The sequence below is a fragment of the Tenebrio molitor genome, chromosome 3 (assembly GCF_963966145.1).
Source record: "Tenebrio molitor chromosome 3, icTenMoli1.1, whole genome shotgun sequence".
In the NCBI taxonomy this organism is placed as follows: Eukaryota; Metazoa; Arthropoda; class Insecta; order Coleoptera; family Tenebrionidae; genus Tenebrio; species Tenebrio molitor.
Genome location: NC_091048.1, coordinates 13,783,900 through 13,808,230, shown reverse-complemented (window position 1 = coordinate 13,808,230; position 24,331 = coordinate 13,783,900). Strand labels below are relative to the sequence as shown.

The 24,331-nt window shown below is 34.7% G+C and overlaps 1 protein-coding gene and 1 long non-coding RNA gene across 14 annotated transcripts in view; one reads left to right on the top strand and one right to left on the bottom strand.

Moving 5' to 3' along the window:
• Window positions 1-24,331, bottom strand: part of LOC138126329 (uncharacterized) — a 72,569-nt gene that overhangs the window by 9,374 nt on the left and 38,864 nt on the right. The window lies entirely within an intron of this gene.
• On the top strand, window positions 36-22,959 carry LOC138127159 (transformer-2 protein homolog beta-like). 13 transcript variants are annotated; one of them, XM_069043028.1, is made up of 8 exons: window positions 36-196; window positions 448-554; window positions 19,873-19,962; window positions 20,367-20,514; window positions 20,768-20,943; window positions 21,261-21,299; window positions 21,362-21,465; window positions 22,094-22,959. In XM_069043028.1, exons 1-8 carry the CDS (start codon window positions 182-184, stop codon window positions 22,117-22,119), a joined length of 705 nt encoding a protein of 234 aa, XP_068899129.1. In that variant the 5' UTR covers window positions 36-181; the 3' UTR covers window positions 22,120-22,959. The 13 variants fall into 13 exon arrangements, 12 of the variants coding, with proteins under 12 accessions (XP_068899129.1, XP_068899127.1, XP_068899123.1 ...); XM_069043026.1 differs by having other exon boundaries at window positions 20,361-20,514; XM_069043022.1 differs by having other exon boundaries at window positions 20,250-20,514.

Below are 24,331 nucleotides of genomic sequence, written 5' to 3'. Positions count from 1 at the left end.
ATCACGTGTGAGCAATGGTGAGACTTCCTTACAGCTACAATAGCGCCATTTCGCCGCCATCATTCCGTCAGTTTTGTTTGGCTAGGTAGTTACGTTGTTGGTGCTACAAAACTAACAGGAAAAACAAGTTGCAAAACGCTTTACTTGTCTCTAAGTTTTTTATTATTTAGTTTTTCTTGTCATGAGTGATAGAGAGGTGAGTGTTTATGTCGTTGTAAAGATTTTGTTGAATAAATAAATGGTTTTCCTTAACGTGTGATCGCGTCGGTAGCCGGCTTCATTACCCCGTCGTCTCTGATTGCATGTATTACAATACTATGAACCATATAAGCTATTGAATTTGTAATAACATTCATCAAGTGGACGTTTTTGATATAATTTATCGAATTAGTTGAGAGATTGTTGGAAAATAATTTTCTATTTATTGATGGAACGTTGCGTTACTAGGGGAGCCGCTCACCCATTGGCCATAAACCAATGAACGACCGGGACCATTCGCCACACGCAAGGCGGGAAGAGTCTCCAAGAAATCACAAGGCCAAGAGTTATTCAAGGTGAGATTTATTTTTATTATTTCACTGTTTGGTTCACTGGATTACATATGTGTTTATCCAAATATTGAAGCCATCAACATTGGATTTTAAGCCCACCACAAGATCTGTTCAAATAAATTGCTCTTTATTTACTTTGTAAAAGAAATTGGAGAATTCAGTTTAAAGTATTGAAGCATATTTAAGTTTTAAAATCGGAAGCAGAAATGTGCCCCTTCAAGGCTTAAGTATTTGTGACACACTCTGCAATAAGAAAAAACCTTGATATTCTAAGCCTTTCTGTGGCCAAAATCCAAGATTGTAGGTCTTGATGTACTTGTATTTTTAACCAGATGGGATGTTTTCAATACGATGTTTCAAAATTACATTCAAGTTATCCAAAAAAAACCTAAAACTTGCTAACTAGTTAAATATAGTATTCTTTGTTTTGAATTGCAAACCACAAAACGATCAGATTAAGAAAAAATATGGTAAATGCGTTAATCTGATAAACAAAAAAAAAACGCCTTAATAGCACATAATTTGAGGAAGACTAAATATTGAATTTTTTAGTGTCACAATGATTCTGTAAATTGCTGAGGTTTGTTGAACAAAACATTGCAATTTAATGCAAGATTTACTAGATTAAGATTATTTGATCTGCATCGTTGGAGCCCTTTATTGCCTTTTGCCAAAGACATCGAATTCGCTGAAGAGCTGACCTCTCTTCTTGAAACAGGTAGTTTGTTAATTTTGTAAGAGATTGTTCAGTGTTTTATGATCTTCCAAGAACTCTAAAGTTAAACTGCAGGTCCTATCATTGAAAGGCTGCCTAGTTTAATAAGAGCGCAGGTAACGGGCCTAAATAAATAGATCTTTAATAGTTACTTTCATGTTCGTTTCCTGAGATACATAACCGGAAAAGTGGTGTAATCTGCCCAACGATATTTACAGCCAATTGTTCAGTAGTTGGTTAACTTTCCGGTTAAGTAAGGGCCAGTTGTTCAGTAAACCAAAAAAAATTTTTGGTTACCAACCAATTTCTTGGTTACAGGTTTTTCAGTCAATGTTCGTCCGTTAACCGTGATTAAGTTAAACAAAATTTTAACCGACCGAAGAGGGCTCGGTTAACCGGTGGCGTTTGCGCAGTATTGTTAATTGTCATCATCACATCAGCTGTGGCTGTGGTTTGCACGTGCACGTGGTTTCTTGCAAATAGTGGTCATTCCAAAAACTTTTCTACCAATGAAATAAATTTATTGATGATGTTGGTGGACCTCAACAAAAAAGTTGTCGAGTCAAAAAAAAAAACAGACTAATCAACAAAGAAAAAACAAAAATGTGGGAAAAAATTGCTCTATTGTTTAATTAATTAATCGGGATGCAAAAGTGTTAAAAGAAAAGTGGACCAATTTGAAACGTGTGTGTGACGGTGAAAAACTATTCTTCAGACAAGACGAATTCGTATTATGTTGGATATTTTCACGAATTTCCCCCAGTAAGGTTAAGTAACCATTATTTTCGTGACATTGGTAACATTGCTTGTGCGCATCACGTGCGTATTAGATTTTCAGGTTAAAAATTCGAAATTAGAGGTGTAAATAGCTCAGCTGACAGTTGTGTTAATTTGGTGCAGAGTGTCTTGTGTTTAATTTGGTAAGGATTTGTAAAAATCCTCGACTGCAAATTAGAAGGAATCATTTAGATTAGAATATTGGAACGACGAAGAATTTTACATTAGATTTAGTCTTCCAAAAACACGGTTGTTCTGTTACTGGAGGAAATTCGTGAAAATATCCAACATAATACAAATTGGTCTTGTCTAAAGCGTAGTTTTTCACCGTCACACGTTTCAAATTGGTCCAATTTTCTTTTAACACTTTTGCATCCCGATTAATGCCTTCTATTGTTTGTGAATTAAACGAAAGAGCAATATTTCCCCACATTTTTGTTTTCTCTTTGTTGGTTACAGTCCCTGTTTTTTTTGAATCGACAACTTTTTGTTAAGAGTCACCAATAAATTTATTTCATTGTTAGAAAAGTTTTTGGAACGACCACTCTTTTCCATTTTTTCACAATTAATCGCAACACAAAAATAGCTAAATAAGCTAGAAATCATCCAACGTGCAAACCACAACCACAGCTGATGTGATTGTGATGATGACAATTGACAATACTGCGCAAACCCTACCGGTTAACCGAGCCCTCTTCGGTCGGTTAAAATTTTGTTTAACTTAACCGCGGTTAAGAGACGAAAATGGACTGAAAAATCTGTAACCAAGAAATTGGTTGGTAACCAAAAAATTTTTTGGTTAACCAAGCACTGAACAACTGGCCCTTAGTGTTTACGACTCTAATCCCCTGGTAATTTTTACCAATCATTATGACGGTTCACCGCAGGGTGGCATAAGTCTTTCTTTGAAAAATTTACCAAATACAACCCTGGTCCTTCCTGCCTTTGTACACTGTAAAGTACAGTCGAATGCGAAAAAAGTAGACAAAAATTTATTATTTTATTTTATAAATGTGGCTTTTCTAATGCCGACAACTTCTCACTATTGACTGGACGAAGCAGCCGAAAACTTGTCTACTTTTTTTTTGCATTCGACTGTACCGGGTGAGATGAGTTTTATCGTCAGTGCGAAAACATCCATCAATTTAAAATTCTCAAAAAATTCAGGAATGATTGTGTATCACTCTAGAACAGTCTGTAAAAATTTCAAAATTTTTAGTAAAACAGGTGAAGATTTTGTTTTAATTCAATAACTGCTACATTAATTTACATATTTTTTCACTGAGAGTCCTTTCAAACATTCAGGAAAAATTTGGTGTCATTGAAATCATGAAAACATCACAGGTTTGTGAAATAAATGGAATTTGATATTAAAGCCTAAAATTTAGCTATGATTTATTATTAAATTGGGCGGTCAGTTCCACAAAAGAAGTTGACGTAGGTTATTTATGATACCCTTTAGGTACTTAAGAATTACTAGAAAAGTGGTCAACAGATGTTCCCAACAATGAGATATTTATTTATGCCACTGCAGTTGTAAATCTTGGTCATTTTTCGCTCTTAATGTTAAAATTGGAATAATTCAAAAGCGAATAATTTTCTTTTGATGCGAATTTCGTAAATGTATTCTTTGAATTAATTGTGAATTATGAGCCTGTACGAAAAAATTTTTTTTTTCTCAAAATCGATTTTTTAAATTTTATGGCTCTGAATTTAGTGATAAGTGAAAATTGATTACACACATTTGCAGTCTTATGTTAAGGGAATGTAAACCTAAAGTTTCTTAATTTTTACTACATAATTTTTTAATAGGGTTAATCGTGCTGACGATAAAACTCATCTCACCCGGTACTTTAAAAAGCAAAATCATAAACGCAAAATATTGTTGGGCAGACCATATACAGGGTTATAGTATTTTTACCCCTAATAGAAATATTGACGAAAATCATAAATCACACCAACAAAGAAACAGATCTTAAAGCACGCCATCCGGTAATTTATGGTGGGGTGTCAAATAACCTCAGCCAAATATTTGATGGCAGCTAACGGGCAAAAATGACCGTTTTCTTACCTGTAGGTATAAGTACCTGTAAGTGATTAGGGGTAAAAATACTATACATATTCTAAATGATTGTAGTCGAAGCAGGCCATGCCTATGTTATGAAATTTTTGCCGCTTTCATGTTAACTGTCAATTTTTTTCGCTGTCATTTTTTAGGTGAAAAGTGTGCGGTGATGAGAATTTTATTTATTTTTTTTAATTAACGGTTGAATCCAAAAATGTTGCGTTGTTTTCCAACCAATGCTAAAAATATTGAGTGGTTTTGCATCCAATTTAACTCCTGTGTGTGAACGGTGTGTACTCACCTATTCACATCACTTTGATGTTTTTTATACGAAGCGGCAACCATAAATTTTAGATTTAGTTTTTACGCCTACTTGGACTACAATCATTTAGAATAACCCTAAATACCGGGTGGGGCATCGTATACGCGCACGCGAGAAATCGCGACTTCTAATTAAATAAAATTGGCGAAATTTTATATACCTGACTAATTATTGATAAGCTATATTTGAGAATTTTTTAAATTTTTTTTGTTAATAAATAAGGCCGTAACAGTTTTATTAGTTTTCTGAAATTAACTGTTAATTTACCTATATAGTATTTTACAGTAGAAGTCCGTTAGGATAGCCTTTACTGCCGAGCCAGAAATTTTGTGAGACGAGCTCGCAGAGCGAGTCGAATAATACTGGCTAGGCTGTAAAGGCCCTAACGGACGTGTATTGTACAATAGTTTTTGTAATATCTCTACGATTCGTTCAAAATTATCTTTTTGAAACACTTTTTTTTCAACGCCATCGAAAAAACCGAATGATTAATAAGTGTGCGGAGGACGTCGTCATGTCAACCGGTGTTTGTGAAAAAAAATTGTTTCAATGTTGTTTGTCAGATTTGTTCAACGCTTAACTTTCCGTTGAAAATAAGTGACTGAAATCAATAAAAAATCGCAATCAAGATATTCTCGATGTCCGGAAGTGAGGTCATCGTTATTGCCTGCAAAATCGCGCTTGTGTTAGTGAAGCATCATCTTCAATCTTGTCTCCATTTGCTGCTGTTTGTCAGGTTTGTTCAACACTTAACTTTCCGTTGAAAATAAACGACTGAAATGAATAAAAAATCGCGATCAAGATATTCCCGATGTCCGGATGGCCGCAGAGCAAGTGAAGTCATCGTTATTCCCTGCAAAATCGCGCTTGTGTTGGTATTAAAATTCTGAAGCATCATCTTCGATCTCGTCTACATCTGCTAGTGGCATACGGATTTCGATTAATTCAAGGTGTGTCCCATAACATTAAACATTAATTATTGTACCAATTGTAAAAAAAGTTGAAAAATAAAGTTTAGATTTACGTTGCTATAGTTATTTAGTCATTTATAACGGCCGCTCCCGCTCATAACGGACACCTATAACGGACTCCGGCCGTTATGAGGTTGTTTACATGGTGACAAACAGTCCGGAAAGCCACCTTTAACAACTAGATATTACAAAAAAGTTTTTACACTAAATGAATCTGTATCTGCTAGCCCATCAAACCCTGGTGGCACAATTACAAATTTTGACTTGGTTAGCTAAATAATTCGCTTTTTTATTTAAACGTAAACCAGACGGGTGATTTACGGCACAATGGTATAATTTCCCAACAAAGGTATAGCCGACCGTTTTAAACCTTTTTGCCATAAAATTGACAGTTTCCATTGTCACCTAAATTTACGACAGCACAAGTAGGAGGTCATAAATAAAAATGATTTTGAAAGTTCAAATGTAAAACTGCGTTTAATTCAAAATCTAATTGGTATTTTTTTCCGTAGATTTCGTAAATAATTATAGGAAGTGAATCTGGGTAGGTTAGTATAAAAATCAGAATTTGACTTTTTGGTTGAAATTTACATTTTAATTTTTTTTGGCTTTGTAAGTGAAAAATTATCAAAAAATTATGAAATGTACCTTACCAATAGCCAAGTAAGTCTGAAAAATTTAGACAATTTTATTTAATTAGAAGTCGCGATTTCTCGCGTGCGCGCATACGATGCCCCACCCAGTATATAAACTTTCCCGGTTATATATCCAACTTGACATGTGTCAAACATAACCTCAAAATTTACAATGAATTAACGGTTTTTAAGACTGCCCAAACGAACATGAAAAAAGTTGTTCAATATTTGTGCGCTGTCACTTTTCAGGTATTCGGCCTGTTTTGTATCACTCGGCTAACGCCTCGTGCTTCAAATCTCGGCCTCATACCTGAAAAGTCATCTGACAACGGTACTAATATAATAATAATAATATTTATTTAATCCAGCAGACCGGAGAGGCCCAGTTTTGGATACAAAATAATACATGGAATGAACTAAACCTAACTTATAAGTACTTACTAAACAAAATAAAGAGGTGTACAGAATCTACTACATATTGACAAAAATACTACACACTAAGTCCAATAAATAGTATGTGATATGGCCGACTGAATCATTAACTTAAAGCTCTGAAGCAAAGAATATACCAAGACAAGAAGGTACGAGCCCATGCTAAAATCGTAGACGTCGGTGAGCGCCATCTGAGAATGTATCTCCATACTAAATGCATGGTGGGTTGCATAATACTGTTATTCCGATTTATTTTTTATTTTTCAATTAAAAAATAAAGAGCCAGAAATGTGAAATAATTCGTTTGTATTAATATTTTCATACATAAAAGTAACAACTAACAATATAAATTACATAAATACCTACCGCCGACCATTCATAATGAACCAAAAAGGTGCATCATACCTATCTACATACATAACAAGTAATATACCTATCTAAAACTAGACTAAATGCAGTAACCACCTACCGTTTACGATATAATAATTTTTAAGATAGCTGTCAAGGGAAGGATAACTTCTCAAATCTTCTCAAGCCAACCGACAATAATGTTTGTAAATGTAATACTCGAAACTCGATACTCGTATGTGTTGAAAACCAATTTAAAAACGAACACTAAACATTTACACTACACACAAATCAAACTATATAACACTAAACTAAAATACACTAAATAAAAATTAAATTTTCCCATAAAGATGTCCAGGGCCTGCTCTGAAGATTATCATTAAAAATATCTAGACTTGGAACCATTTCTTGAAATCTACTATAACAATTACACATGCTAAACAATGGTGAGTGGAGAAGATGACTGGGGTGTATCCATAATAGAAAGTACAAGTTTTCCTGGTATTAAACACTGGTATATGTATGTTGAGTTGTCCTAAAGTTAATAATTTTAAATAAGATCAAAACAATTAAGTAATCACGCCAAACCTTTAACGATCACATGTCAAATTCTGGGAGTAGCTCAGTATGTGGATAACCTTGTACAGGGTAGTGACCATGCTTGACAAAATACAGGGCAAGTCACATAAGGTTTATTCCTGAATTTATTTTGTATGCAACCAAAAATACTAATGACGCTGATCACTTGATACCGTTTATAATGTGATTTAATTTAATAATCAACGTATAATCTGTTGCATCTTTAAAAAAACGATAGGTTGCCATGCTTTAATTTTATTAAATTGGCAGTACTGAGGAAAGTAGTAGTTATATTTCATTTCATTTTGGTTGTAAATCTTTTATAACTAAATTTGAAGTGCTATGTTGCAAGATGATTCTAAAACAAAAAGGATAAAAAGTAAATAAAATTATCAATAATAGTATATTATGTTATGAGGAACAAAAATGAAGTTTTATGTGCTACGGCTGGTAGATTGGCTGCCGAACGCAGTGAGGCAGACAAACCAGCCAAAGCACATAAAACCATTTTTGCTCCGAATAACATATCTTATTTTTTCTTCAAACCTTCATAACAAATTATTTAAGACATGTTAAGAAACCAGGTAGGAATTTCAAATGATTTAGCTAGTTTACTTTACTGCCGCTCATCAACGGAGATAATAACTTCACGGACGCCCTCAGCGGAGATAATAACTTTATTTCATCCTGTGTCAAATTTCAATACTTTACGTCATCAGTTTGAATCCGGGAAAACGCAAAAAACGGCCGGACGCCGGTTAAGTGTTGCTATTGGAAACACAAAAGTAACAATCGCAATAACAATTATTCAGGTTTAAGAAATGTTTTATTCAAAACTACATCTAAATCGAAATTAACAATTTAACTATCTCGGCCACAAAGTAGATGCACTTAACCTTCTCAGACTAAAAACGTTAATTCACAAATAAAATAATACAACAATTTAAACCAAATCTTAAAAATAGGCCAGCCAGCATATCCTCTTCCGTTATTTTTTTCACATTATTTTCTGATTTTCATTTACAAAAATGGCTGAATTGTTTTTGATATCTTTTACCTGACTTGCTATGAGGTTGCTATGTATTAATTCAGCACAGGCTTCTGCAGGAGCGCGTTCATAAATACTCTGGGTAGGTATAAAGGTTACCCATGGGTCACCCAAACGCCGTTCACAAATTAAAATTGAGGGAATAATCACGCTACCCCAGATCGTTCACAAATGTTTAGAGTGACACAAGGAGTGTGCCCATGTTACCGATGTCTAGCGGTGCGGGAGAAATTACCCATACGTCAGATTTGACATCTGTCAAATATCTGGCGGCAGTGAAGCGGCGGCTGCATGAAAAAATATGTTCTAAGGTGTTTTTATACATTTTTAAATTATGTTTTCAATAATGGGGACAAAATTTTCGAAACTGGAATGGCTGACTGCAATGCATTTGAAATTATCTGTTGGTTAACCCCGGTGCAATCCGTTCAACATATCCAATTCTTAAAGGTATTCCTTGTGCAACCACACTTATATTCTCTTCTTCCCCTTCCTGTATTGAATCCGGGGATAACAAATTTACAGGGAAAAACCGTTTTTTGGCCCAGAAACAATTAATTTTCTTTTTCTTTCGTCAAATTGCATTTTTAATTTGTTGATCTTCATTTAAGCAGGTGGTTAAATAGACGACAATTAAATGTGAGTTGACAATGTTGACATTTACAAAAACAAAAAACACGCGTTTACCCGATTCCGTTCATAATGCCGGAGTGACACTGCAGTCACGTGATATTCCCCACACTCTACCTTCGCCCATATTTTATGAACGCGCTCCAGATTTTCTTACAATTTCTGGAGGATTTGCTTTAGAAGTCATTTTGACGCACCAAATTATTTCAACAAAATAAACAATTGCCAAACAGCCGTTGCTAATCATGTTCCAAAAATGTGACTAGATTTGGAGCTTTTGTTGAATTATTTTGAAATTAATTTCAATGTTTCTTTCAAACGAAATTTGAGGCAGGATGAAATAAAATACATAACGACATTCGTCCCTGAACTCTTTTTACAGTACTCGTTTCGAGTTTCAAGACTCGGCTCCTTCGTCGCCTCGTCCTTAAACGTCTAACTCGTACTGTAAACTATGAGTTCCCGGACTTATAACGTTAATTACTATTATCTGCCGCTCTCAGCGGAGATAATAACTTTATCCGCCGCTCGTCAGCTCGTTAGATGCCATGACAATGAAGTGACACTTTAGCATTATCAATACAGCAGGATAATGTCATAATTTACGGACGTTTGAAGAAAAATGTCATTTTGACGTTTTTCTAATTTATTTTAAATTAAACAACACAAAGTAATAATTTAAAGGGTTTACTACAAGTGCATAATACCAAAAGTTGCGCTTGTCGAGACAAAACGTAGTGTGTTGAAGGGCTACACACATTTTAAACGAGATAGGCCCGATCTAAGTAATGATGCGATTATTAACAGATTGATGAATATCTTCAATGTGAGAACAATGAATTTGTATTCGATGAAATCCTGAACTGTATAATTAATTTATAGGTGCGAAAATCTGTTATATGTATATTGCATAATTACAAAAAAGGGTCTGGAGGTTACTAGAACTACAAAAAGAGGAAAATCAGAAAAGTGGAACCATTTTTTAAAAGAGATCTGGCCGAACATTAGAAGATGATTCGAAATCCAATGATGAAGATAATTCTGAAGATGAAATAATGGAGGAGGTTAAAGTGTAGATGTTTTTTAAAAAAAGTGATTCCATTTTGGAGAACTTACCTATCCGTTTTCTGCTTGTTAAACTAAAGCAAGCGTTCTTGAAACTCATTCAACGACTAAAGCCTCCACCAGATGTTTACATTTTGATTTGTCTTTTTTTTTTTCAATTGCTATTTTTAATAAAAAATGCTGGATTCTCTATTAATTTCTTGTAATACAGTTTCAATCGATTCCCAAAAAAGCGGAACATAAGTATGACAACACTGCCATCAAAATTTTCAAAATTCCTAACCAAACTTTTATTCAGATATACAGGTTTTTTTAAAGTTGGAATACATTATAGAGATGTAATTTGGCTAAAAATGTCAAAATGACAGTTGATGAACTTAATTTTTGATTTCATTAATCAGAACAGGAAAGCGTCATTTTGACATTTTTAGCTAAATTACATATAATCCATTCATTTTTGTAATGACGAACTAAAGTTACTAAATTTAGTAACTTTTGTCTTGTGAACACATCTTTTTACCGCGAATTTGGGCTTTTAAAAAGTTAGGTTATGGGTCACGTCATTTGTCCTGTCAAAACTGATCCCAATCAAAGCATAGTGAAATTAAATTTGTTTAATTATGTATTTTGAAAAAAAAACAAAGTTACACTAAACAAATACGAAAAGGCAGTTGAACCTACGTAACGTCCGAATCGGAATCTTCAACCAAATTAACAATACCTAATTCCCATAAACCTTGTCCTTGTCCTTCATCTAAAATTTTGTACATACTTCTAGGACTGAAGCCTGTACAGCACTTAGGAAGAGTTTTATTTTAGATTAGAATTTACCGAAAAAACATCCGCCGTCGCTACAATTTTGTCCTTTTCGTACTTGCGTTTCCATTATCTCCATGAGTAATTTCTTTTATTTTGTTGAAAGCCTTTAAAATGTGCTGGTTTGTCTGCTTGCTTATTGATGCTTTACTTCGTTTTGGAATTTCATTCATTTTGGCAGTGACAATAATATGACAATTTAAATCATTGCCAACTGTCTAATTTTCATTTATTTTGTAAAAAAATCTAACAAAAAAAAAGTTCCAGTTCGTCATTACAAAAATGAATGCATTATATATAAAGTCCATTCAAAAATCAAAAAACCACCAACGTCGCATTTTCCTCTACAATTACTATCGGCAACGCTGTTTAGTGTAAAATTTGGTGAGAATTGTAATTTTGAGGTTAAGTGTTTATAAAATGTCTTGTTTTTGTGGTCACGTTTAAGTAAAAACACTAAGAATCAATAAATAAATTAAACGTGCTGCTAATAAAACAATATGTATGAACGAAAGCAACTGAATTTTATTTTGAATCAAATAAATGTCATAATTTATAGTTACCAACATAGTATGAAAAAATATCTACCTAGGGTTTTTAAAATTTTACCAACCTAAAGCAACAGGTGGTGGTTTTTTGATTTTTGAATGGACTTTAGTCTATTTTTTAATTATAGTCCGATGTATCAATTAAAAAGCAGAACAACTGTCATATTGCTATCTCTTTTCAACAGAATGTAAACAAAGTATTGAATTCTTGTACGTATTGTATTAAGCCTGTCCCACTATGCATCTCGCTTTAGCATGTGTGATTCGAGCAAGACACGAGTTGTACGTTTATTACATTAGCGACGTCAAATTTTTAGGTTACGTTTTAACCACATTATTTGTGATAGTTTTGTTTAATTTTGCTTGAAATGTCTTCCGTATGATGCCAAGGAAAAGCATGTGGACAGATTCATTTACAGAATTTGTAAATTGCAAAAATAATATTGGAATTGCAAGACTGGAAGTTAACAGGTATGGGGGTAAACTAATTCATGGCGTTGCCGAAACAAAATCTAGGAAGAAAGAAAGACAGTTTAAACGTGGTTGTTTAGTACTGTTTTCAAACAATTTTTAATATATCTGACCTATTAGTTGATAAATATGTAAATAGTTATCAAAAGAGTTCTGAAGGGAGCGGTTTTGAAAGACAAAATTAAATCGGAGGAATGAATTTGCAGAAAAACCAACAAAGCACGAAAGAACACAACTCAAAATCTTAAAAATTGAAATTTGTTATGATACCTGTCTCATGTTGCCTAAATAAATTTTCAAATATTGGTAGAACCATGCACTGCTGTCAAATGTCGAAAGCAGACGCAGGTCATGTCGATTTCTTGTTTCGGACTAAGCTCATCGGACTATAATAAAAAAATGGACTATACCTATATACCATTCACGATGTTTTGGCATAAGGGGAGGCTATGATTTCCTTTTTTAACGTTGGATACATGTTTGATTTCTGTCATCTCTACTGTCACTAAAGTGCCTGACATGCGGACCTATCAAAATGAAAGTAACATGTTGCCGAATTTACCGTAATCATAATTAAGCGACTTTAAAACGTATTGATGCAGAACATATTTTCAGTAAGTTACAATGAAGTCAAGTTTTTTTTTGTGTATAAATTAAATCGTAGGTGAGTACAAGATAAATATGTAGCACGGATAGTGAAGGAAGAATCAACGACCCAATTGAAATGGCACAGGGGTTTTGTAAGACCTATTACAACTTCGCGATAGAGTTGTGAATTTATGGCTTGAGTCTATTTTGAAATGTACTCCTGAAATTTGCCAACATTTTTGTAGATATTGTAAAGAACTTATTTCGGAAGATTGGGCAAAATTAATGTGAAATCTTTCATTTGAAAACGTTCTTCCTTTAATAATTTTATTAGGAGAATCTGACTCGGAATTTGATTGGGATTTTGATGCAGGTAATGATGATTTAGAATTTTCTAATGAAATTATGGAAGTTGAATAGTTTTGTTCTTTTTTGTCATAGACGATGGGTGTGTAAATATTTTGCAGAAAGATTGGAATAAAGTAAGGCTTAATAAGTAGGTACAAGATTTTATACAATCTAGTTCTAGGAATGTTTTGGTTAAAATGAAAAATTCATTGAGAAGTTACTAACTGGTTGGTTAAGACACTGTATAGGTGGGTTATCTAAGTGGTGCATAAATTAACAGGAGCCACTTCATCTTTCGGTCCCGGTCCCTACTATTCTGTAGTCTGTTCAAGACAGTTTCCTGTTTTGTTAAATTGGATTAAAAATGTGTGAGTGTTTTATATTGCAAACTAGTAAAACTGACAACAATGCACTAGACAATGACGCAGTTTATAACCTCAAACTTAGAAAAAAATAACCTAATTCAACAGACACCTTTACTGCCAACTTAAATGCACTTTTTCCATGGCCTCCCCTTATGCCAAAACATCGTGAATGGGATATATAGTGAAATTTTTTTAATAAACAATTGTCAGTGTCAAAATGAAGTAAAAAACCATACTGTACCACCCTAAAATTTGGACATATGGACCAGCTGTATAACAATTTGACACCAAATCATGGTTAAGGTTATGTTCACTTCACTTCCCGTAGCTTTCTTCTGTGAATTCATTTTCAAAACAAATTTAATGAGAAATCAGGTTAAACCTTTTCGAATTTGAAATAAACTCTCGCTCGTTAGGGCGCAGGCTCAGTTACATAAAAAAATGTTGACACTCAATGTGACCAATCGTATTATCATGAAAATCACAGTTTGGCTCATACCAACAAGACAACGTTTTGACAATTGTTTATTAAAAAAATTCAACTATACGTTGATTACTAAATTAAATCACATTATAAATGGTATCAGGTGGTCTGCGTCATTAGTATTTTTGGTCGCGTACAAAATAAGTTCAAAAATAAGTCTTATATGACTTGCCCTGTATAAATACTTACAAAATTTTCTTTAGATTTTTTCTAGAGCAGCAATATGTGTATCATAATATGGAGACCAAATTAAACAGCAATATTCAAGCTTACTACTTATAAAGGTGGCAAAAAGAAGCTTTAAGCAATCAATATATTTTTAAATGCGCTAGTGTTTCTCTTCAAAAAACCTAATATACTAAGGGCATTCTTACAAATAGAGGTGATATGTGGAATAAGATCACACCTAAGTCACGAGTTTCAGATTTTTTGTCAAGTTGTACATTTGATGATATGGAATAATTAAATTCAATATGTTTAGCCTTACGACTAAACCTCATAAAGTGGCATTTATTGACATTAACTTTTAATTGATTAGTATCATAATAGTGGATGAAATTATTTAAACTATCTTGAAGAGATTCACAGTCACTCAGGGTCCGAATATACTTAACCTTGGAGCCTTGAGTTACACCGCTACTTACTGGCATGCTAAAAATTATAATCAATATCTGTCTGAGGTATTTCATCCCAGATTTCTTCTGGCAAGTTATATCGGGACCACTCTGTATATCAAACTGTGTTAATTTCGTTAAAATCGTTCAATGAATATTTAAAGTGGGTACAGGTTGCAAAGACACACTTGTCATTTGCAACAGCACTTTTATGGCATTAGTCATTTGAAATTACTTTAAAACTGTACTTATATCGAATCCAAACTATGATTTTCTGGTCCCTTTGTGCCTTTATTGGGTTCAGAAATATTGAAAAAATGCTGTTGCAAATGACAAGTGTGTCTTTGCAACCTGTACCCACTTTAGTGTTGTGATTTTTTTGCAAAGCAGTATACGAGAGTCATCCAGAAAGTATGGTTACAAGGGCTCCTGAGGCCGGGGGAAATTTTTTATTTCGAAGTTGGCGCACCTGACATATAGGGGGGATCCTAGCTGCCAGTTTGTTTGGTCCTGCGTGTTTGTCGGGCATTTTGTTCAGTCGAATAAATTTTTCCGATGGAGAGGTCGGCGCGCACTCCCGCCACCTCCGTTTTGCACAGGAAGGAGAAGCTTTTCTGGATTCTATCATGACGGGGGAATGACACATCGGTGTGTCACTACACCCCAGAATTCAAAAGACAATTTCTTTAGTGGCGTCATTCATTTTCCCCAGCCACCAGAATGTTCAAGACGAACCATTCAGCCGGAAAAGTCATGGCATCTGTTTTTGGGACCGTAAGGGGTTCCTTTTGATGGATTTTATGCCTAAAGGGACTACCATTAATGCAGAGGCTTACTGCAATACCCTAAAAAAACTCAGAAGAGCCATTCAGAACCGCAGAAGGGGAATGCTGACCCGGGGAGTCAGCCTCCTGCATGACAGCGCCAGGCCCCATACCGCGCCAGTTTCACAGGAGCTGCTGACATCGTTTAGATGGGATGGGATCTGAAATATCCTGGGAATTTCAATTGAATACAAGCATTTCTCGATCCTACATAAATGTTGTAACCTTACTTTCTGGATGACCCTCGTATGTAGGTTGCAGACATAGACACCCGCCAAACGTCGGTTCCAACGCTGGATAGCTTTAAAGCCGCTTTACACGATGCCCGTAACTCGTACGAGTTACTAAAACCTAGTATGTACTAGATTTTAGAACTCGCTTCGTGTAAATAAGTGTTTTAGTGTTCCAGTGCAGTACTCGCTCCAGTAGCGATTCCAGTCGAGTAAATAGAAAGCAGTTCTATTTTTTAGAGTTTACTGGAGTGGTTACCCCCACCCTGATCTTGATTGACTATGCTAAACACGTATAGACAGATAGACTGTACCTGTCCGTTTTAGTGAAACTTCTCATTGTTTTGCGGAAGTTTTGTGAATGAAAATGGCTTCTAAATGGAACAAGGATACAAAAACCGAGATTAAGGCCCGATCTATTCACCTTCAAGTAAATTTATCGGGTCAGTAGTTGCTATGATTTAGAATCTGCTATTGGTAGATCCTAGGTAATTACCGTTCAAATAAATTTACTTGAAGGTGAATAAATCGGCCCTAAAAATAAAATTAAAAATTTAAGATCAACATATAATCCAGAAATAAGAAAAATTAGGTATTTTTAGTAAAAAAATGTTTAAGCATCTTGGAGACATTCTCATCCAGGTTCGATAGTCTGGAACGTCTTCTGAGCCAAGCTCTTTTAAAAGCTACTTTGTTTCTTTAAATCCATTTTGAATTAATTAATGGGTGTTGGTAGACTAGCTATGTTCTACTTGTACTAGCATGAAATTTACTAAAAACTGTGTAGACGCTACTATCTTACGAAACACTCGTTTCCAGTACTCGGTTTTAAGGCTCGGATACACGATGCCAGTAACTCGTATTAGTTACTAAAACCGAGTACTGGAAACGAGTCTTTCGTAAGATCGTAGCGTCTACACAGTTTTTTAGTAAATTTCATGCTAGTACAAGTAGAACATAGCTAGTCTACCAACGCCCATTAAATTCAAAATGGATTTAAAGAAACAAAGTAGCTTTTAAAAGAGCTTGCCTCAGAAGACGTTCCAGACTATCGAAACTGGATGAGAATGTCTCCAAGATGCTTTAACTAACATTCTTTTACAAAAAATATCTAATTTTTCTTATTTCTTGATTATATGATTAGAGTAGGTTGTAAAGATTATAATAATGAAGATTTACGATAGTGGTCAGTTTTTGCCTGCCGACGTGCTAGTCTAGTGTACCTGCTAGTTATTAAAAAGGAATTCCGAGTATCGGCAAAATACAGATTGTTTGTGACTCCTGGAATGAAGTGCTCATAGTCGTAAATCTTCATTGTTAAGGTGCGTACAGACATGCAACAGAACATCGTAACGCAACATCGTCGCGTAACAAATTTTTGTTGTGCGTCGAAGATACGGTGTTCTTGAGGTTGAGGCGCAACTGAACATATCATGGGTGCGAACATAATGCCGTTCCACCAGTCTTGTAGTCGTTCGACGCAAAGATGGACATTGCCGCAGCAGCTAATATAGTTATGCACTCTTTAGTAAAGAATAAAAAAACGTAAACAAAGGCGCTGGTAGCAGACACAGTTGTATACTAGTAGAAGTGTGTATAGCGGTCGTCAATTACTGCTGGATTTAAAATTTCAAGAAATTAGCGGACTCGACAAGAATTTCACCAGAATGTCACCAACAGATTTTTAGTATTTGATTAATTTATTTGGACCAAAAATAGCACGAAAAGATACAAGGTGGAAAAGAGCTATTTCTATCCAAGAAAGGCTTGCTGTAACAATTCGATTTATAGCGACTGGTGATTCTTTCATGAGCTTGCAATATCTCTTTAAAATTTCTAAACAATCGATAAGCGTTACAGAGGGGATTTTTAGTGTCCCATAAAATTTCTTTAGCTCGATAAATATCTATTAAATATAAAGTTATTTCTTCAGTCCACTCCATGACGTTATTCAAAACTGACTGACCCTAGTCTAAACGCGACTTTGTTACGCCCTCCAGTGCAGACTTGCACCCATGTGGTGCAACGTGAGAGCGCAACATTTCTTTGATGTGACGCTGAAAGACCGACAACTGATGGGACGCTGTGATGTTGCGGTGTGCCGTCCACACTTGATACGCGACGATGTTGTGTTGCATGTCTGTACGCACCTTTATAATCTTTACAACCTACCCTAAACCCATTGCAAGGGAAGGGGCGCACCCATATTGCCGTCGCGGTCAAAGAGATAGTTAATCCCATACCGAAACTGCCGTCAGAAAAATGTGCAGGTATAGTGGCGGCCGGGGAAAATGAGAATGACTTAAATCACTCTGGGCTGTATTGAAATAAAACTGTAATGGTTATCATTATAAAGATTTACGATAGGGCCAAATTTTTGCCTGTCACCACCTGCAAACAAAACCCTTCTTAAATCGTTCCTTCTAAGAACACAGGTATTCAAAGAAATCGGTCCCTGTCGTAAATCTTTATAATGATAACCATTACAGATTTATTTAAATAGAGGTATTTTCATATTTGGTGGCGGAAACAAAAGACTGAGAAATGTCACAAAAATGTATTGTCAGTGTGAAATTTCTCATAAACGCCGTAAAAAGGAATGTCTAAGTAAATTTACATTTTCGCTAAATAGATTGAAAAAACAAATTCTAAGGAAACCAATTTTTGTCAGTGCTTCAAAAGGAAAAGTTATTCTCATATAATCAAACGCATTACAAATTATTTCTCTAGTTCGACGATGAATAACTTTCTTATTGCCAATTTGCTGCATTTTTGTCGAAATCACGAACGTCTTTGAGAAATTTGACACTGACAATACAAATTTGTGACATTTCTCAGTCTTTTGTTTCCGCCACGAAATATGAAAATATCTCTACAGCCCAAAGTAATTTAAGTCATTCCCATTTTCCCCGGCCGCCACTATATAATCAACGCGGTCTCCATTTTAACAGGCCAGGGGGTGTATTCTTCAATCTCGATTAGTTCATGTCGCATACGACATATCTCGAACGGTTGTTGTCGCACATTACAAATGTTTTCCATTCTTGAATACCACGCGAATAGTAGTTTATTTAACGAGTTCGTGTGTAAATTGGACTTTTTTTGGCATGATTGGGCCAGTTTAAAACGCGAATGAAACGAGAATTGACAAATGTCGCATGCGACTTTTAGCACTCGAGATTGAAGAATACACCCCCAGGACACTGGCTGTGTTGCCAAATTTCTTAGTGGGCCATTCCATAGCACCCTGAGTTTAAAAAATATTGGCACTTCCATAGAAAGGCGGTTCATTGAAAAATCTTTTTGACAAGACAATTAATTATGCAATTAATTTCAGTAATTGAAAAAATAAACATGCCACACAAATGTATGCGTACCCAATTGCAAGTCAAATTATGCTTCAAGCAAATATATTTATATACTTAAATATATTTATTATACTTAATTATGATCTGCCCTCGATCTAGCATAAAAATGTATGGTCTCTCTCTTTTCGTGAGTATTTTTGTCATAATGATTTTGAAACTTTTGAACTTGAAAAATTAAACTTAGGAAAATATGTACATTTGTCGTTCACATATACAAATAATTGGAGGAAATATTTAGTGCAGAAGTTAAATGTTCCATCCGCGTAAAATATGTCACCACGACACATAAAATCTACCGTGTGCGCGGATATGTGAAACGACTTTTGTAAAAGATAAAAAATTCTCGATTTAAATTTTCATTTTCTGGGGTTCAGCCCCGTTTGGTTAAAGACTAATTTCTAACATAATTTTTGTTTTGAAAAATCAAGTATGCCTTGGAAATTTTCAAAAAAAAACTATTTTTCTGTAAAGTTCGTTTTATGTAACAAATACGACAAAAAGTTATTAAGAAAAATTATTTATAATTAACGTTTAGGCCCCTGTACCAAATTTCAAAATCATCGGCCAACGATAACGATAAAATTTGTTGAAATCAACTAAGGGATTGCCTCGTTCACTAAACATACACATTAATTTCTTGTTGAGGTGTTGCTACCATGAAAGTTAAAATAAAACTAACTAAAATACCCACCTACCGCACCTGATTGAAGGGATTAAGACCTTAGGATTATAGAACCCATGGTAGGGTCAGTACGACAGTGACGGCAGTTTCGGTGCACCCAAGGGAAGAAGCTAAAATTCCAATTTCTCGTTCTCAAACTATAAATAGTTTGCAACACTTCAATAGAGTTTCATGGCACTAACTGCTTTCTGATACTGAATGTAAAATAGTTGAAAACATTTTCTTTTTGAAATTTTGTTCTATGCCGGGCTATAATGCTGCAATTCAGAATCTGATCGTTCGAATTGTAAGTATATGCGCAGATAGTTTCTACTTTTGTTGTTGAAGCTTCTGATGTGTAATAATCTGGTTGTTGATGATATGACGTTTGATAAAGATGGTCTATGGTATTCGCAGGAGCCCCAGTCGCAGTCGCAAAATGTCGTACAGAGAAGGAGATCGAGATAGGGAGAGACGCCGCGACGACAGAGACAGGGAAGATCGAAGGTACAGGTGAGCATATAAAAGTGTCCCTGCCGTGTGTACGTGGCACATGTTGCACATTTCGGACTAAAGCGTTGTCTGGGTTGAAGACGATTTATATGTTGAATCACCGTAAGCTTTCCCATATCTATTTAATTTTATTTGTTACGTACTGATTTATTTATTATTCGCTTCACGTGAAACGTACCTCGATTCTTTGACCAATTTTTTTATTTGCACCAAAGAATTAATTGTGTCGTACGTATTTAGTACCACCATACCATAGATCATTTTTTGATTTGGCCTTTCAGGTCGCGCAGTCGATCACGCTCAGACAGACGTTACAAGTCCTCGAGATATTCACATAGTCACTCGCGTTCCCCCGGCGACCGGCGGTCGCTCTCACATAGCCCTATGTCTAGCCGCAGGCGCCATATGGGAACCAGGGACAATCCCAAACCGTCTCGATGCCTCGGAGTCTTTGGATTAAGCGTCTACACAACAGAAGATGAATTGTACCACATCTTTTCCAAGTATGGGCCTCTCGAAAGGGTGCAAGTTGTCATTGACGCTAAGGTAACCCCCCCATTCTCACAATTTGTTTTTGTCCCGTACCTGTGTTATTTGAGAGGTTTTGATCTTCGATGCAGAATTTCTTGATGCGCACAGGAAGATTATAGATAGTGTCCCGTGCTGACATGTGTGAAACTCGATGCTCAGCTCCGTTTACACTACGACATACATATTTTTATTTTTGTTTAATATTTACCTAATGTAGTAAGTTTAACTGTAAATAATCACAGTAATATTAACGAATTGTTTTTGTCAGACTGGACGTTCACGAGGCTTCTCATTTGTCTATTTTGAAAATACAGAAGATGCCAAAGTAGCCAAAGATCAGTGCACCGGTATGAAAATAAACGGTAAAAATATTAGGGTGGACTATTCCATTACAGAACGAGCGCATACACCGACACCTGGAATTTATATGGGCAAACCTACGTAGTGAGTATATTTTTACTGCTGTGTCCATTACTTGATTCTTTTTAATATCTAGATTACAAAACGTCAGATAGGTTTATCTTGAAACAATTAAGTTTATAAGAGAAATCCAAAAATCATTGGCATGTTACGTCAGTCTTAAACATGCTTTTGATGTTTTGGTAGATCAAAGACTGAAAAAATCCTTGGATTTGAGTAAGAAGTGAAGGAAATAGAATTTGTGTCGTGAAGAAAAGGCGCATGTAAAGGCTCCTTCATACATTCATTGTTTCTTTAAAAGGAACCTTTGAACCACATTTTATCGTTTTTTTCTTTTGCAGCAAATATAATGACCGATATGATAGACGCAGAGATAGAGAGTAAGTGAAAATATTGATTGTAATTTTCCACGGAAGTAATTTATTTTGACTTTTCATTTTAGTGATTATTATGGAAGAGGTTCACGATACAGTCATAGACGTTCACCTTCTCCATATTACAGACGACGCCGTTATGAACGTTCCAGATCACGCAGTTATTCTCCTCGTAAGTAAAAGCTTTAAGACTTAAGTAAGTCAATGCAATTTTAAAAGCACAATTTTTAAAAGTGGAATTACACAGACAATAATTGCATTGACGTAACATGTATGTTTTTTTGTGTTGACTATGTGAAGTGGGACGGTTTAAAATTGCATTTATTAATTGACGTTTTAGTTGATTTATTTTGGTATGTGGTGTTGCTTTGTTTTTAATTCGTGTTTATTTTAATGTTAATTTCAGGTCGTTATTAAACTTCGTGGAGGCACTGCATTTATTGGAGAAATAATACCTTAGTTGTAAAGTTTGAGGAGGAGTTTATGCCAATTACAGTTTTTATTTTATACTTTCTAATTTTAAAAATTGTTTTGGCGTAAACTCCCGTCATTTTTTATTTGTTTTTTTTTTTCGCGTTGAATATGTCTACGTTTTTCATAACGTTGTCGTTCATTTGTATAAATCGTTTCGAATTTGATACCAAAACAAAAAAGAAAATATGGATCACAGTTTTGAATATGTAGCATAGTTTTTCTTTGTTTTTTCCTCCCTAATTTTCTTGAGTTCAATCTGTGACATTTAGATAAGCTCTAATAAATGATTGGTTTGAACACTAATATGGTTTTCTTTGTTTAAAAAGGGTTAAGAACAAGAGGTTTGGGATGAATTGAAGTTTATATAAGAAATAGAATTTTCTCAAGTTACCTTAAATCACTTCTCTGAAGCTTATTTCAATGAAATCAGCTATGAATAAAACACGAAATGAATTCTGAAAATACATCCATCAAGAGAATTGAGAAATTTATAAAACAACTCTCTTGAAGAATGAAATTGTTTTCTGTTTTTTTATGTAGAAGAACACCTCTCAGATCCTTGCATTGAAACTGAAAACATGGCAATATCAGCTATTAGTACCGCCAAGATGATTTACATTGTTCATTAAGAAAATCTGCTCCCAATAGTATCAAAAGTTGATTAGAAAATGTTCATTAGGAATTTGGTACGTAGAATGGAAAAAATCTTTAAACAAACTCAAGACTTTTCTTATTTATATCTACTCTGTTATGTTTCAACAGTAACATTTTTTTTTTCAGTTAATCTATATGTATGTATAAATAAGTTAGGTATACTGCATGTTACTGTATTCTTTCCATATCCATGTAAAAAGGACAGCTTATACTAACAATTTTTATTCATTTACTAATGTGCACAGTCAGTTGTTTTTAGTATAAGGTGAATTGGCATCAAAATTTAATTTTTACGTAGAATTAAGCACTTAAATCTACTTTTAAGATTATCATCTTGAAAAGTAGACCTCTCTGATACATCTAGATTTTTTACTGTAACCTTGCAGGTGCAGTATCATGGTAAACGTAACTTTTTCTTCAATAGGTACCCAGAGAACGTCCAGGAAGATCAGTTTCAACTGATAATTTCATATGTCAATGTATATAAATCAGTGTATCAATATAAATTCATGAATAAAAAATGGTGTCTTAAGTAAAATTTGCGTTTTAATTATCCATTCTTATTTGCGTTGGAAAAAATATATTTAGAATTGGCCAGCAGTACTTCTCGGACTCGAACATTGTAGTCAGTGATGCTACATCTTTAACATACTTAATTGTAATTATCAAGATAAAATATGGACTTGCATATTAAATCTTTGAACTTTGTACTTCGCGTCAGAAACATAACCTACAAAATATTGTGCAACAAATAAGAGTGAAGAGCACATTTAAGTCTCGGGAAGAATTAATAATATTGCAAATTTTAAAATGTTTACCATGCGTAGTCAGTACCTTCTGCCTACGCGTTTCAAGCAAATTTTGCAGAATCAAGTTAAATGTAAATCAAGAACTGCTTATCAAGAAATTAAAATACCCGTTCCATGGGGACACATCTCTGGTAAATGGTGGGGCCCCACCGATCGAAAACCGGTGTTGACGTTACATGGTTGGCAGGTATGTAAGAGTAGAAAAAAATATGTATTATTGGTCATTGTTCACTTTAGCTACTTCTGAAATTTTCCCATTTTTCTGGCTAGACAGCCTCAAGGCGTCCTCCTACATCGTTTTCCACCACTCAAACCTTGTGCAAATGAATTTTCCTTGCCCTTTAGTCATACTGAGATATTGGCGCGACCTTGAAACACGAGAAAAGAAGGCATTTGCACAAGGTTTGAATAGTGGGAAACGATCTAGGAGGACGCCCTGAGACTGTCAAGCCAGAAAAAAACGGGAAAATTCCAGAAGTAGTTAAAGTGAACAATTACCGTATTATTTAACAACGGTTTTTTTAAGGATAATTGTGGTTCATTCAATAGATTAATTCCATTGTTGAATAAAGATGTTGGTTTTCTGGCTATCGATTTTCCTGGACATGGGTATTCATCTCGAATTCCCAGTGGATTATACTGCCACTTTACTGATTATTTAATTCTTATACAGTACTTAATAAATTACTTTAAATGGACAAAAGTGTCTCTAATGGGACATTCTATGGGTGGGATAACTTCATTCATGTACACCATGATAAATCCTAGAAATGTAGATTTCCTTATTTGTATAGATGGAGCCAAACCAATGATTACAGAAAATAACATGCCCAGAGTAGCAAAAAGTATTGCAAGGTTTTCAAAGTATGAACAATTTGAAAGATCTACAATAGAACCTCCAAATTATACTATTGAAGAAATTAAGCAAAAAATTTGTGCTCCTAATAATAATTCAGTAACTTATGAGCACTGTCACCATTTAATGGAACGTAATATTGCACCATCAAAAACCAATCCAGGAAAGTATTATTTTACAAGAGATCCACGATTAAAGGTAGGTGAACTGATGAATTGGCCACAGGAAGAATCAGTAGCCCTTGC